The sequence below is a fragment of the Mangifera indica genome, chromosome 1, assembly GCF_011075055.1.
Source record: "Mangifera indica cultivar Alphonso chromosome 1, CATAS_Mindica_2.1, whole genome shotgun sequence".
Taxonomy (NCBI): domain Eukaryota; kingdom Viridiplantae; phylum Streptophyta; class Magnoliopsida; order Sapindales; family Anacardiaceae; genus Mangifera; species Mangifera indica.
The window spans coordinates 25546218-25559497 of NC_058137.1; the positions used below are offsets into that span (position 1 = coordinate 25546218).

At 35.2% G+C, this 13280-nt stretch overlaps 1 protein-coding gene and 1 long non-coding RNA gene across 3 annotated transcripts; both read left to right on the top strand.

The window, feature by feature from the left end:
• Window positions 1–4101: 4101 nt before the first annotated feature.
• On the top strand, window positions 4102–5750 carry LOC123215224. 2 transcript variants are annotated; one of them, XR_006501988.1, is made up of 4 exons: window positions 4102–4148; window positions 4249–4308; window positions 4856–4942; window positions 5492–5750. It is a non-coding gene; the product is annotated as an uncharacterized LOC123215224 (long non-coding RNA). The 2 variants fall into 2 exon arrangements; XR_006501987.1 differs by lacking the exon at window positions 4856–4942 and having other exon boundaries at window positions 4116–4148.
• Window positions 5751–7907: 2157 nt separating this feature from the next.
• On the top strand, window positions 7908–10835 carry LOC123226868 (glutamate receptor 2.8-like). Its single transcript, XM_044651447.1, has 5 exons — window positions 7908–8178; window positions 8249–9507; window positions 9583–9895; window positions 9984–10381; window positions 10461–10835. The coding sequence occupies exons 1-5, from the start codon at window positions 7908–7910 to the stop codon at window positions 10833–10835; spliced, it is 2616 nt and encodes an 871-aa protein (XP_044507382.1).
• The last annotated feature ends 2445 nt before the right edge of the window (window positions 10836–13280 follow it).

Genomic DNA, 13280 nt, shown 5'->3' on the forward strand with positions numbered 1-13280 from the left:
TGTGGCTCATATTTTGGCATACTATTATATTTTGACATGCATTAATATTCTCAAAGATTTAAATTTCCTACTCATTGAGCTTTTAGCTCACCCTTATAAATGTTTTCCTCCCTCCAGGACATCCTACAGATCGTGCGGGATAGTGTTTTGTTGGGTTGTGCCACGGTGTAACATCTTTCGTGGATGTTTTCATTTTGCACGCATCTATATAGACTTTTTGTTGTTTATTTTAAACTTATGAAATATTGAAAGGCCGGAGGCCTAATTACCATATTCTCATAATCTTTTGAAATGAGTAAAGATGTAAATTATTTTGTTATGTATATGATAAGGCCGGAGGCCTGATTTCAGGTTTATTTTCTGATTTTCTTGGTTTCAAATCAGGATGTATTTTGATATGTACTCACATAAAGGCCGGAGACCTATAGATGATATTATATTATGTGCTAGGTTATGGTGCAGAAAAGTTTTCAAACAGAATTACAGGATGCATTTCGCCCTTTTAAGCCTATAACGGTATTCTCAGAGGTTATAGGATAGCGGGTCGGGATGGGTCCTGTCAACTTGGTATCAGAGCAAAGGTTGTAGATTCTAAGGGCATTTCAAGAAGTATGCATATAAGTTTCTAAATCATTTGAAATTGTATTTGTAGACACCAATATGAGGCGACGTGGCCAAGCTCGCATGAGACCTCTTGGGGATTTGTTAACTCCTCAAGTTGGAGAAGGGAAAATGAACTAATAGAGGAAGTGGTGGGTGAGTTGGTTGCCCATGTACCAGATTCTCAAGTGCCACCTATTGATGTGGGAGCCGAACCAGTAGCTGAGCCAAATATGGAGCCTTCAACTGATGGGATTAATGTGGAGCAAGCTATTGGTAGACTGGCTCAATTAGTCACTAGAGTGGCTCAAAATCAGATTCCAGTGCATCAAGAAAGTGTCAACACCATTGAAAGAGCCAGAAAATTGGGTGCCAAAACCTTTGATGGGAACGGAGATCCTACAGTTGCAGAGTCTTGGATGAGTAGGACCGAGCGTATATTTGAAGTGATGGAGTGTTCAGACTCTCAGAAACTACGATTCGCTACCTTTCTTTTGGAGGGTAAGGCATACCATTGGTGGAAAATGGTGCAACAAAAATATAGGGATTCGACAGTAATAACTTGGGGAAACTTTTGTCAAGAGTTTTCAGATCACTACTACTCAAGGGTGTATCAAGATACAAAAAGAAGTGAATTTCTTAGACTGACACAAGGAAGTATGTCAGTGGAGGAATATATGAATAAATTCATCGAGCTCTCTCGGTTTGCCCCGTTGATTGTAAGAGATGAGAGAGAGAGGTGTAGAAAGTTTGAAGAAGGTTTCCGAGGGCGAATTAGAACAGTAGTGACTGCAAGCTCTTACTTAGAGTTCAGGAAATTGGTAGAAACAGCTATGAGAGTTGAAGGAAGCCTCACAGAGACAGAGAAGAGAGAGTTCCAAGGGCAAAAACGAAAGGTTAGTGGTTGGATACCAGGTGGGCAGAGAGAGAGAATACAGAAAAAAGAAGGCAAATTTTCTAGACAATCAAGTGCATCATTCTAGAGTGGGAGATCCAAATTTCAAGAGGGTCAAAGACAGTTTCAAGGGCAACAGTCAATGGGGAGCAACACTTGGAATCCAGGGTCTTTGGGAGGTATACCTCAAGATAGTAAAGGTCAACACTCTCAATGTAATAATTGTGGAAGATTCCATTCGGGACAATGTCAGAGAGGGGCCCTGAATTGTTATCGTTGTGGACAGTTTGGTCATTTTAAAAGAGATTGCCCTTTGTCATCTCAAGTTGTGAGTGTCACTCAAGGATCAGTCAAACAGAATTTTCAAAAGAGTAGTGGTCAGTATCAAAGACACCAAGGGCTTCAGATTAGAGAGAGGTCTAGTGTGGGTACTCAAGGGCAGGTTAGTGGTACTCATAGTGGTAGTAGTCGGCAAAAGGGACCAGGACGACCTCAAGCTCAAGCACGTGTTTTTGCTTTGACTCAACAAGAAGCCTATGCCTCTCCAAATGTGGTTACGAGTATGTTGTTTATCTTTGACCGAGAGGCTTTCACTTTAATTGATCCTAGTTCCACTCATTCTTTTGTTTCTTATGCATTTGCTAAACATGCCAATAAAGAGTTGAACCTTCGCCAGAGAAGATAGATTGAGCTTATTAAAGATTATGATTGTTCAATCGACTATCATCCGGGAAAGGCAAATGTTGTCGCAGATGCACTTAGTAGGAAATCTCAAGGTGTTGTAGCATATGTGAAGGTGAAACCTTGTTCCTTGTTGATGGAATTAAGGACTCTCAGGACGAAACTGAGTATTAGTACTTCAGGAGTCTTATTAGCTAGTCTTCAAATTCGACCCATCTTAATTGATCGAATCCGAGAAATGCAATATTTAGACCCTCATCTAGTGAAGTTAAAGAATGACGTAAGTAAAGGATTGCGAACGGATTTTATAATAAAAGATGATGGCATGCTTATGATGGGAGATAGAATTTGTGTACCAGATCACTAGGAATTATAGAAGGACATTTTAGAAGAGATTCATGCCTCAGCTTATGCCTTACATCCAGGTAGTACTAAGATGTATCGTACCTTGAGAAATCATTATTGGTGGCAAGGAATGAAAAGAGAGATCGCAGAATTTGTTTCCAGATGTTTAGTATGCCAGCAAGTGAAAGCTGAACATCAAAAACCTGCTGGACTTTTGCAACCGCTTCCTATTCCTCAATGGAAATGGGAGCATATCACCATGGATTTTGTGTCAGGTCTTCCCCGTACCAAGAACGGGTATGATGGCATTTGGGTCATTGTGGATCGTCTAACAAAATCAGCCCATTTCCTGCCAATCAAAACCACACATTCGCTTGATAAGTTAGCAAGTATTTATGTAGCTGAGATTGTACGTCTTCATGGTGCTCCAGTATCCATAGTATCAGACAGAGATCCTAGGTTTACTTCTCGGTTTTGGCCAAGTCTACAAAATGCCTTGGGTACAAAGTTGAAATTTAGCACAGCCTTTCATCCTCAAACTGATGGACAGTCAGAAAGAACTATCCAGACCTTAGAAGATATGTTAAGGGCTTGTGTGATGGAGTTCAAAGGTAGTTGGGATAACTATTTACCTTTAGCAGAATTTGCCTACAACAATAGCTATCAAGCTAGCATTGGAATGCCTCCGTATGAAGCCTTGTATGGTAGAAAATGCAGAACTCCAGTGTGTTGGAATGAAGTAGGTGAGAGAGTATTGCTAGGCCCTGAGATCATGCGAGACACGAATGAAAAGATTTGTCTTATTCGCCAACGACTGAAAGCAGCCCAAGATAGACAGAAAAGCTATGCTGATAAGCGTAGAAGAGAATTGGAGTTCCAAGTGGGTGAAAAAGTGTTTCTACGAGTTTCACCTTGGAAAGGCTTACTAAGATTCGGGAAACGAGGTAAATTGAGCCCAAGATATATTGGCCCATATGACATTCTTGAAAGAGTAGGTGTTGTCGCTTATCGACTAGCCTTACCCCTTGAGTTATCTAAGATTCATAATGTTTTTCATGTTTCCATGCTTCGCAAGTATGTGCCCGATCCCACTCATGTTCTTCAGCATCAACCGGTTAAATTAAAAGAGGATTTGAGTTACCAAGAAGGGCCAAAGAGAATTATCGATGTGAAACAACAAGTGCTTCGTACTAGAACCATTCCTTGGGTTAAGGTGCATTGGAAAAATCACTCGGTGGAAGAAGCAACTTGGGAACGTGAAGAGGATATGCGGGCTCAATATCCAGAATTGTTTCAATCAGGTATATAATTTCGAGGACGAAATTTGTTCTTTAGGGGGGGAGAGTTGAAATACCCAAATCTTGGTTATATGTGAAACTAAAGGGGGTTATACGAAATCTTAGACATATATGGGGGTTAAGTGGAAATTTTCCTTTTATTTACAAATAAAAGTCAGTAGCCTTTTCTTCTTCAACAAGAAGAAAAGAAACAGAGCACAGACGGGAGAAAACAGAGAAAGAAAGGGAAAGAAGAGAAGGGAAGAAAGAAAAGAAAAGAAAGAAGAAAAGAAAGAAAAAGAAGGAAAGGGAAAGGAAGAGAAAAGGGATTTATAGAAAAAGGGAATAGGGTATTTCATTTTTATTCAAAAAATTTTAGGGTTTGTTATATTTGTTCAAATTAGGGATTTCCAAAATTTTGATCATATTGTTTCCAATTGATTTGAATAGGTGAAGAAGAAGGGAGATTTACAAGAGATTTCAACTCTGATTTAGAGGCTACCCAAATCAGTGAGTGGGAATAAACTTTTCTTTCTTTATGATTTTTGGGTATAAATTTTATTTATAGTTTTGTGAAACTTTATGCTATTTATTGTGAATCCTTGAAAATGGTAGCATGGATTTGGTGGAAACCTCTCAAAAAGAAAAATAAAATAAAATAGTTTCTTTATGTATGTTGTGAATTTAGGTTATGAAAGGCTATAAGGTAAAAGTTATATTATTCAATGGATTCAGAATGCTTAAATTAAGTTATGTGGTGATCAAGTGAATTCTAGAAATTATTAAATTGATGTTTTGTGTTGTGGTTGAGTTGAAATTGTTTAGTTGAGCTTCATGTGAGTTGGAAGTGGTTTTATTTGAGCTTCATGTGAGCTGGAAGTGTTTAGTTGATAATTTATGTGTGATTGAGATTTGCTTATGGTGATTGTGGCAATTGCCAATGAGTATTGTTCTAAACAAAAAAAATTGATATGGTGAAATAAATTATATTATTTGGATGTTTTGGTTATTACTCATTATGAAATAAAATGCTCTGTCTGTGCACTATTTATGCTAGATACGACAGATTTAGATGCTCTGCCTGTGAAATATTTATGCCAGGTACGACAGATTTAGATGCTCTGCCTGTGCGATATCTATACAGGTACGACAAAATTTAGTGCTCTGTTTGTGCTTTATTTCATGCCAAGTATGACAGAATCGAATGCTCTGCCCGTGTGAGATTTTAATATACCGGGTATGACAGTGTTTTCCTTTTGCTCTGCCTAGGTGGGGACACCCCTGGGTATGACAGATTTTTCTTCCATATGATATTTTGATGTATATCTTTATATTGGGATTGTGTGAGATCTATGGGAAAATTATCCTAATATCTTGATATGGAAGGAAACCTATAAGATAAAGATAGTATTGTTATTAAGTTGGAAGTGGAAAGTCATAAATGATTGATATGTTCCTATAAGAAAAGGTAGTATCGTTAATTTCTTTCTTGAGACAATCAATTTATGTGATGATTGTGTGATGAACGTTTCAAGTTAAATGAGAAGCATGTGGTTTAAGCATAATTAGCATAGTGTGTGGCTCATATTTTGGTATACTATTATATTTTGACATGCATTAATATTCTCAAAGATTTAAATTTCCTACTCACTGAGCTTTTAGCTCACCCTTATAAATGTTTTCCTCCCTCCAGGACATCCTACAGATCGTGCGGGATAGTGTTTTGTTGGGTTGTGCCACGGTGTAGCATCTTTCGTGGATGTTTTCATTTTGCACGCATCTATATAGACTTTTTGTTGTTTATTTTAAACTTATGAAATGTTGAAAGGCCGAAGGCCTAATTACCATATTCTCATAATCTTTTGAAATGAGTAAAGATGTAAATTATTTTGTTATGTATATGATAAGGCCGGAGGCCTGATTTCAGGTTTATTTTCTGATTTTCTTGGTTTCAAATCAGGATGTATTTTGATATGTACTCACATAAAGGCTGGAGGCCTATAGATGATATCATATTATGTGCTAGGTTATGGTGTAGAAAAGTTTTCAAACAGAATTACAGGATGCATTTCGCCCTTCTAAGCCTATAACGGTATTCTCAGAGGTTATAGGATAGCGGGTCGGGATGGGTCCTGTCATGCGTGGAGGGGTGCAATGTCCTGCACCCTTTACGCATTTCCCGCACTCTTTCACGCACCCCCACCCTTTAGTAAATTCCCACACCTCTTCACACACCGCATCCATTCTTGCACCCTTTAGTTAATTCCTGCACCCCTTCACGCACCTGCACTAATTCTTGCACCCTTTCACGCATCCGCATCCATTCTCGCACCCTTTAGTAAATTCCCGCACCCCTTCATGCACCTACACCAATTCTCGCACCCTTTCACGTACCCACACCTATTCCCATACCCTTTAGTAAATTCATGCACCCGCACCCCTTCACGCACTCATTTGTGTTCCTGCACCCCTTCAACGTCACCCTTTCATGAACCAACCCACACACATTTTCGCACCCGTGTTTGAGAAAATGCACAGTTTTTAGAAAACGTCAGGTATATCCATCATTAATTTTATTTTCATCTATAAATCTTATTCATTACAGAAAAATTTAAGCTACATATCATCTGAAATGTAAAAAATTAATCGGCGAAAAACTACGATAAACACTGAGAAATTAGATGAGGGGTATTTTTGGAATGAAAAATATGATTTACTTATAAAGATAAAATGTAAGAATTTTTGTCGAAAAAGGTTTATGCGACAAATTGACTACCGATTTTAATTAATTTCCCCTAAATAATTAATTGCTATCATAATTAATAATGAGGTTTATACGTTTAGTTTAGGTCCAAACGACATTATTATATTCTAAACTTATTAGAGGGTAAATAGTATTTTCCCTATCTTGTTTTAAAAAATTATCATATTCACTTCATATATATATATATATATATATATATATATATATATATATATATATATATATATATATATATATATATATATATAATATATTTATAGTTTTAATAGATTTAATATAACATTTTTGTTAATAATTTGTTGCATTTTATTAATTTTTTAGAGGTAAAATTGTAATTTTTAAAACTATTGACGAACATATAATATTGAAAAAATTTTAAAACATGTAAAATTTCAGTATCACCCATACAATTTAAAAATATTATAATTTATCTAAATATATGATTATATGCCATTGATATTATTCTCTTTATTTACGCTAGTAATTTTTTTATTTTTAATTGAAATTAATATAAATTAAGAGTATAAAATTATTTAATAAACTTTTGGGGTATAATGTTATTTAGTTTGAGGGTTTTATTGATTTTTCAATATTTAAAAAAAAAAAACAGTTTTTTTCGACAAATTTAATATATGTATGAAAATTTGACTTTTTTTCAAACTTAAAGTAGTAATAATCATTTCATAAAATATTAGGCGGGATAGTCATTTGGCCCTTTATTTTAAATAAATAACAAAAACTCCCCATTGAAGCAATGACCAAGTCGCTCAAAGGAGTAATGCGTTCTAGATTCTGAGGTCAAGTAAGAAGAAAAAGAAGATTCAAGATTACTTGCACAATAGAGGTCAATTTTTTTTTTTTTTCGTATAAAATTTGTCACTTCTTTAAGTTTGAATAAGTCCGCAGAGCGGCTGAGTCTTCTGTAAATTAATTATGAATTATTTGACTTAATTTTTTTTTTCTCTATATTCTTGATACTTGCCAACAGATTCAACTGAAAGGAAGAATCATCAGTTTTAGTTTCTAAGGATTGTTTGAATATTAATTATTAATTAGCTTTTAACGGGAATATGATTTCAACAAACCTTTCAAAGTCCTCCTTCAGGAAATTGCATGCATAAATATGGAAGAAAGAAGCGACATGAATATTCGCTGCATGACATTGATTAGTCTAACCCCAACGCCGTTTGGTCAAGGTCTCTTATGAGCTTGACAAAGACCAATCTATGAATTCCAAACATACGCAAGACTTTCTGCAAGTAATTTCTCTGTGAATTCTTTGCAACATGTATATGAAGGGAGGAAGGATCGATGGCTTCGATAGATCAAATTCTATACATTTATAATGGATATTTCATCTTTTCACTTGTTTTTCTTTCACCTACTCTTGTTGCTTTCGCTGAAAGCAACAGCTAATGGAAGCTACACAAACGCAGCTGAAAAGGAACATGTTGTTGGTTCCATCGGTGCAATTGTGGATCTAGATTCTCGAATTGGTAAAGAAGAAAAAATAGCCATGGAGATGGCTATGAGGGATTTCAATGTGAAGACGAATCAAAGTTTTCATCTCCTCATAGTGAACTCTCAAAAAGATCCCGTTTATGCAGCTTTTGCAGGTTTGTGATATCAGCTCTTGTTTAAATTGTTGCTTTTCTTTGACTAATTGGGAAATTGCTTGAATTGCAGCAAAGGATCTTACTGAAACACAAAAAGTTGAGGCTATTTTAGGTCCACAGACTTGGGAAGAAACAGAAATGGTTGCAAATATTGGTAGCCAAGCTCAGATACCGATTCTTTCTTTAGCTGAATCAAGTCCACAGTGGGCATCAGAGCGATGGCCCTTTCTCATTCAAACCGCACCTAGCCAGCACAAACAAATGGAAGCCATAGCAGCCATGGTTCAGTCATGGGAATGGCATCAGGTCACAGTTATATATGAAGATACTGGATCTTCAACTGCTGGAATAGTGATGCCTCATCTCTATGACGCCTTCCGAGAAGCAGATGTAGAAATCATCAATCTTGTGGCACTCCCACCTTTTGATTCTTCCTCATTGGCTCAAAAGCTTGAGATGATCAAATTGGGGCAATGCCGAGTCATTGTGGTTGATCTATCGTTTCCATTGGCCACACGCCTATTCGAAAAGGCCAAGGAAATGGAGATGATGGCGAAGGATTACGTATGGATCACTACAGCCGCTTTTTCGAATCTAGTCGATTCCATTAATGGGACAAGTATTTCCTCAATGCAAGGAATCATAGGAGTCCAGAGCCACTTCCCCATAAATGGCGAACTCCATAAGGATTTTCATAAGAGATTCCGGGCAAAGTTTACCTTGGAATATCCAGAAGAGGACAGCAGTGAACCTTCTATTTATGCAGTACAGGCCAACGATGCTGTATGGACAGTTTGTTCAGCAATGAGCAAGAATAACAACGCGAGACGACAAAAACTGTTGGATACAATTTTGCATAGTAAATTTAATGGACTACGGGAAGAAATTCAATTCATTGATAAAAAATTAGCTCCAGGGAACATATTTCGGATCATTAATGTGCTTGGAAAGAGTTACAGATCACTTGGGTTTTGGTCGGAGTCAGGCGATGGAATAGGATTTTCTGATAATTTAGATGAAAGAGCTTCATATAATCCTTCTATGAAGAGTTTGAAACGTGTGATTTGGCCAGGTGAACGTTGGTCAACTCCGAGAGGATGGGCTATTCCAACCAACGCAAAGCCTCTGAAAATCGGTGTGCCAAACGGAACAACTTTCAAGGAATTTCTGACCGTCGGCTGGAATCCTGAAGAAAACAATCACACATTTGGAGGATATGCCATTGATCTCTTCAAAGAAACAGTTCGCACTTTACCATATTACCTTGCTTACGAATTTATCCCCATTGATGGCAAGTATGATGCTTTAGTGCAGCGAATTCATAATAAGGTAAAGACTTTTGACTCTTGTTTCTCAGATTTTTTCGGTATATGAGAAAATTATAATCCAATTTTCTGTGTGTAGACATTGCATGCTGTAGTTGGTGATGTAACAATTGTGTCGAGCCGATTACAATATGCAGAATTCACACATCCCTACACGGAACCAGGATTGGTGATGGTGGTGCCCGTGCGATCACAAGCCGGCAGTAAAGCATGGCTATTCATGAAGCCTTTCACAAAAGCTATGTGGGGTTTAACTGTAGCTGTAACTCTTTATAATGGATTTGTGGTGTGGTTAATTGAGCGGAATCATTGCTCCGAATTAAAAGGCTCAGTTCTCAATCAAAGCACCACCTTGATTTGGTTGTCCTTCTCAACACTCTTTTCTCTTCAAGGTAACACGACCAATCTTCCCTCAATTTGATCATTCCATTTTTAAGATTGTATATATAGCTAACTTGTAATTCCTGCTTTGTTTTGAAGCTGAAAAGTTGCATAGCAGTCTATCCAGGATGGCCATGGTGGTTTGGTTGTTCGTAGCTCTGGTCATCACACAAACTTACACGGCTAATCTCGCCAGCATCCTCACAGTGCAGCGGCTCGAACCCACTTTTACAGATATTGAGTCACTGCAGCAAAGCAATGCCATGATCGGACATTGCAAGGGGTCTTTCCTTGAAAAATATTTGGTTCAAGTTTTAAAATTCAACCCCAATAACATAAAATTTTACTCTTCGTCGGAAGACTATGCTCAGGCTCTTAGAAGCAAAGAGATAGAAGCCATCTTTCTCGAGGTTCCGATAGCCAAATTATTCACTGCAAAGTACTGCAAGGAGTTCACTGCAGCCGGACCGACCTATGAAAGTGGAGGATTCGGATTCGTAAGTTAATCCAATCTTCACTTACTAACAAAATCTAACAAAATAGAATGTTTATGAAGACTTTCTTATGTTGGCTCAGGTTTTTCCAAAGGGTTCGCCATTGGTTCCTGACATGAACAAAGCGCTGCTGAATTTATCCGAAGGTGGGAAGCTACGAGAATTGGAGAATAAGATGCTTACAATTCAGAACTGTGAGGAGATGGAATCAGAAGAAGATTATTCCAGTATTAGTGTGACTAGTTATTGGGTGCTCTTCACGTTAACAGGATTCACATCAACACTTGCTCTTGCTGTTTATGGTGTTTATTTATATTCGAAACTTGAGGAGCCAATTTTCGGAAACAAAATCATTTGGAGACTTATGTCGGCTGTAATTGCACATTGGCGACTGAAGAAGAAGTGGTTCTGTCGAAAAGTGAGCGACATCGAAAGTCCTACCAGTATTGCTCCATAAGCTTACTAAGGGTTTTAACCTGATAGACGAATAATTAGAAAGGTTGTAAAATATATTTTTTTTCACATATGTGACTACAAATAAGCCTGAGGTATCCAGAAGTCGAAATTTCATATATATTTTTAATTTTCTATTTATAATCCACCTCACAGGAATCATGAACTATGACCAACCAAAGACAACCAAACCAAGAACATAAATCAGTCCCAAGGAGAAAAAATATATAAGATGTCAGCAATCAGGACTGTATTGTCGTTAAAGTATACATACGGTGATCAAATTGCACATCATAACCTATATCAAAAATTTAATTTTTTATATTATATATCGAGTATCGTATTGTATAATATGATAAAAATTTTAATTGATATATCATCATTTTAGATAATATCACATACACCTTTGAAAATTTAAAATTTTTCATATACATTTTTACTATGTCACATTTTATCTATTCATATCAATAATATATATTGTATCATATAATATATATATTGTATTATATTAATTTGATACATCTCATAATACGTATTGTTTTTTATCTTTATCATATCGTATTGTATTGTATCGTATAATACATATCATATATTATAAAATACCAATAATCATGAATATACATAATGTAAGCAATACAACTAAATTCAATATCAAATTTAACTAATCAAGTTTGAATTAAGGATTGAACTCTATTTTAAAAAATAGAATATTTTAAAATTTTTAATTCTTTTTTTCTTTCAAAGAAATATATATGTATATTTAATATTGTTTGGAATTGGAAGAAAGTAATAATATTTTAAATAGATAAAGAATTTAATAGATCCAATCAAAACTCTTTAAGGGAGAACTAACTTCTTTAAAGATTAGTATAATTGTACACAAACCATCATGTTTTGTAGAAGTATTACAATTTATAGAGAAATAAATCAACATTTCTTTTCAAATTGGAGTCATTCAAACATGTTATAAATTGGAGTCATTCAAGTTTTAGACAAATTCAATTGTAGTTGAATTTGGTAACATAATATTGGGAGAATGATTATTCCAAAAAGGACAAATTTCAACCCTTAAAATAGAAAAAAAAAAAAATTCATCTTCCAAAATTTGGTCAACTTTAAATGATAGAGAGAATTTAAATATTAATGATATTTAAAAGAATTATGTCCAGTTCTTGCTTTTTTTTCTCACCTTCTTGTTCTTATTTATGCTAGTCAACCATCCCAACGCCATCACCACTACTAAATGAAAATAAATGAATTAGGGTTTTGAATAGAAGGATTATAATTCCAGCTACTGCCGTAAGAAATGAAATTGGATTTGGAAACCATCACCGCCAAATGCATCTCATTGTTTGGTGATTGCATTGTTTAATAGATTATTGATTTGGGTCAAAAGTTATATAAATGTGGAGATAGTTTGTTTGTGGATTGTGACAATGGTATTATCTATGAAAACAGAGGATGAATTGTATCGTTTAATAGATTATTGATTTTGGTCAAAAGTTATATAAATGTGGAGATAGTTTGTTTGTGAATGATGACAATGATATTATCGATGAAAATAGAGGGTGATGACGGGTGGTAGTATTATTATTGGTGGTGGCAAGAGTGATAGTGGTATTACAAACAAAGGCATAGGTGGTTATGGTGTTGTGATGATAGGGAACATTGTAAAATAATTTTTGGTTATCGTAAACCAAAAACATTCAAAAATTTCAATTTACTCTTGGCAACTGAACATAAAGTGAAGTGAATTAATTTATTTTTAAATTCAAATAATTAAACAATTAATTCGTTATTGAGATCTAAAAAGAAGAGGCTAGAAAAGTAGAGAGAATGATGAGGAAGAGAGCGCCAATAGGAGGATATGGATTTGTAAAATGAACCATGGGAAATTTTGGTATTTTGATTTCATTTTAAGGGCATATTCATCTTTCTCATGTTTTGGTCATAAAACGTAATTAATTCTACTCACCAAAATTGATAAAAGGTAGTTAATTTTTTTTAATGGATAATTTTATATATATTTATTTTAAATATATAAATAGATATATATTTATATATATTATTATATAATTAACTATTATTTTATTTTTAATTTAAAATTATCAAATCATATAATAATATATATTAAACATATATTTATTTATATATTTAAATTAAATATGCTTAATTTTATTATTTTTTGGTTTGTACAAATTTGTCATTTTCACTTAATTTAAAGGAGAATAGTCGTTCCGTCTATTAAATTAGAATAAAAAACGCCACTGGGTTCTCTTCACGTGTTTCGGAAAATTACAAGTTCAAAGTCTAATGTATTAATGATTACGTTGGACATTTCGTAAGAAAGCTGCAAGAATAAATCGATGTAGGGAAATTTTGTGGCCAATTTCCACGTTCATACCAGCCTGTGCTTGTCTTACACGTTTAGTGGTCCAGGCACACAAGA

Excerpts from the sequence above, each read along its gene's own strand:
- LOC123226868 (XM_044651447.1), top strand. The coding sequence starts at position 7,908 with ATGGATATTTCATCTTTTCACTTGTTTTTCTTTCACCTACTCTTGTTG. Across the intron at positions 9,896-9,983 it reads AACACTCTTTTCTCTTCAAG|CTGAAAAGTTGCATAGCAGT; the intron begins GTAACACGACCA and ends TTTGTTTTGAAG. Across the intron at positions 10,382-10,460 it reads AAAGTGGAGGATTCGGATTC|GTTTTTCCAAAGGGTTCGCC; the intron begins GTAAGTTAATCC and ends ATGTTGGCTCAG.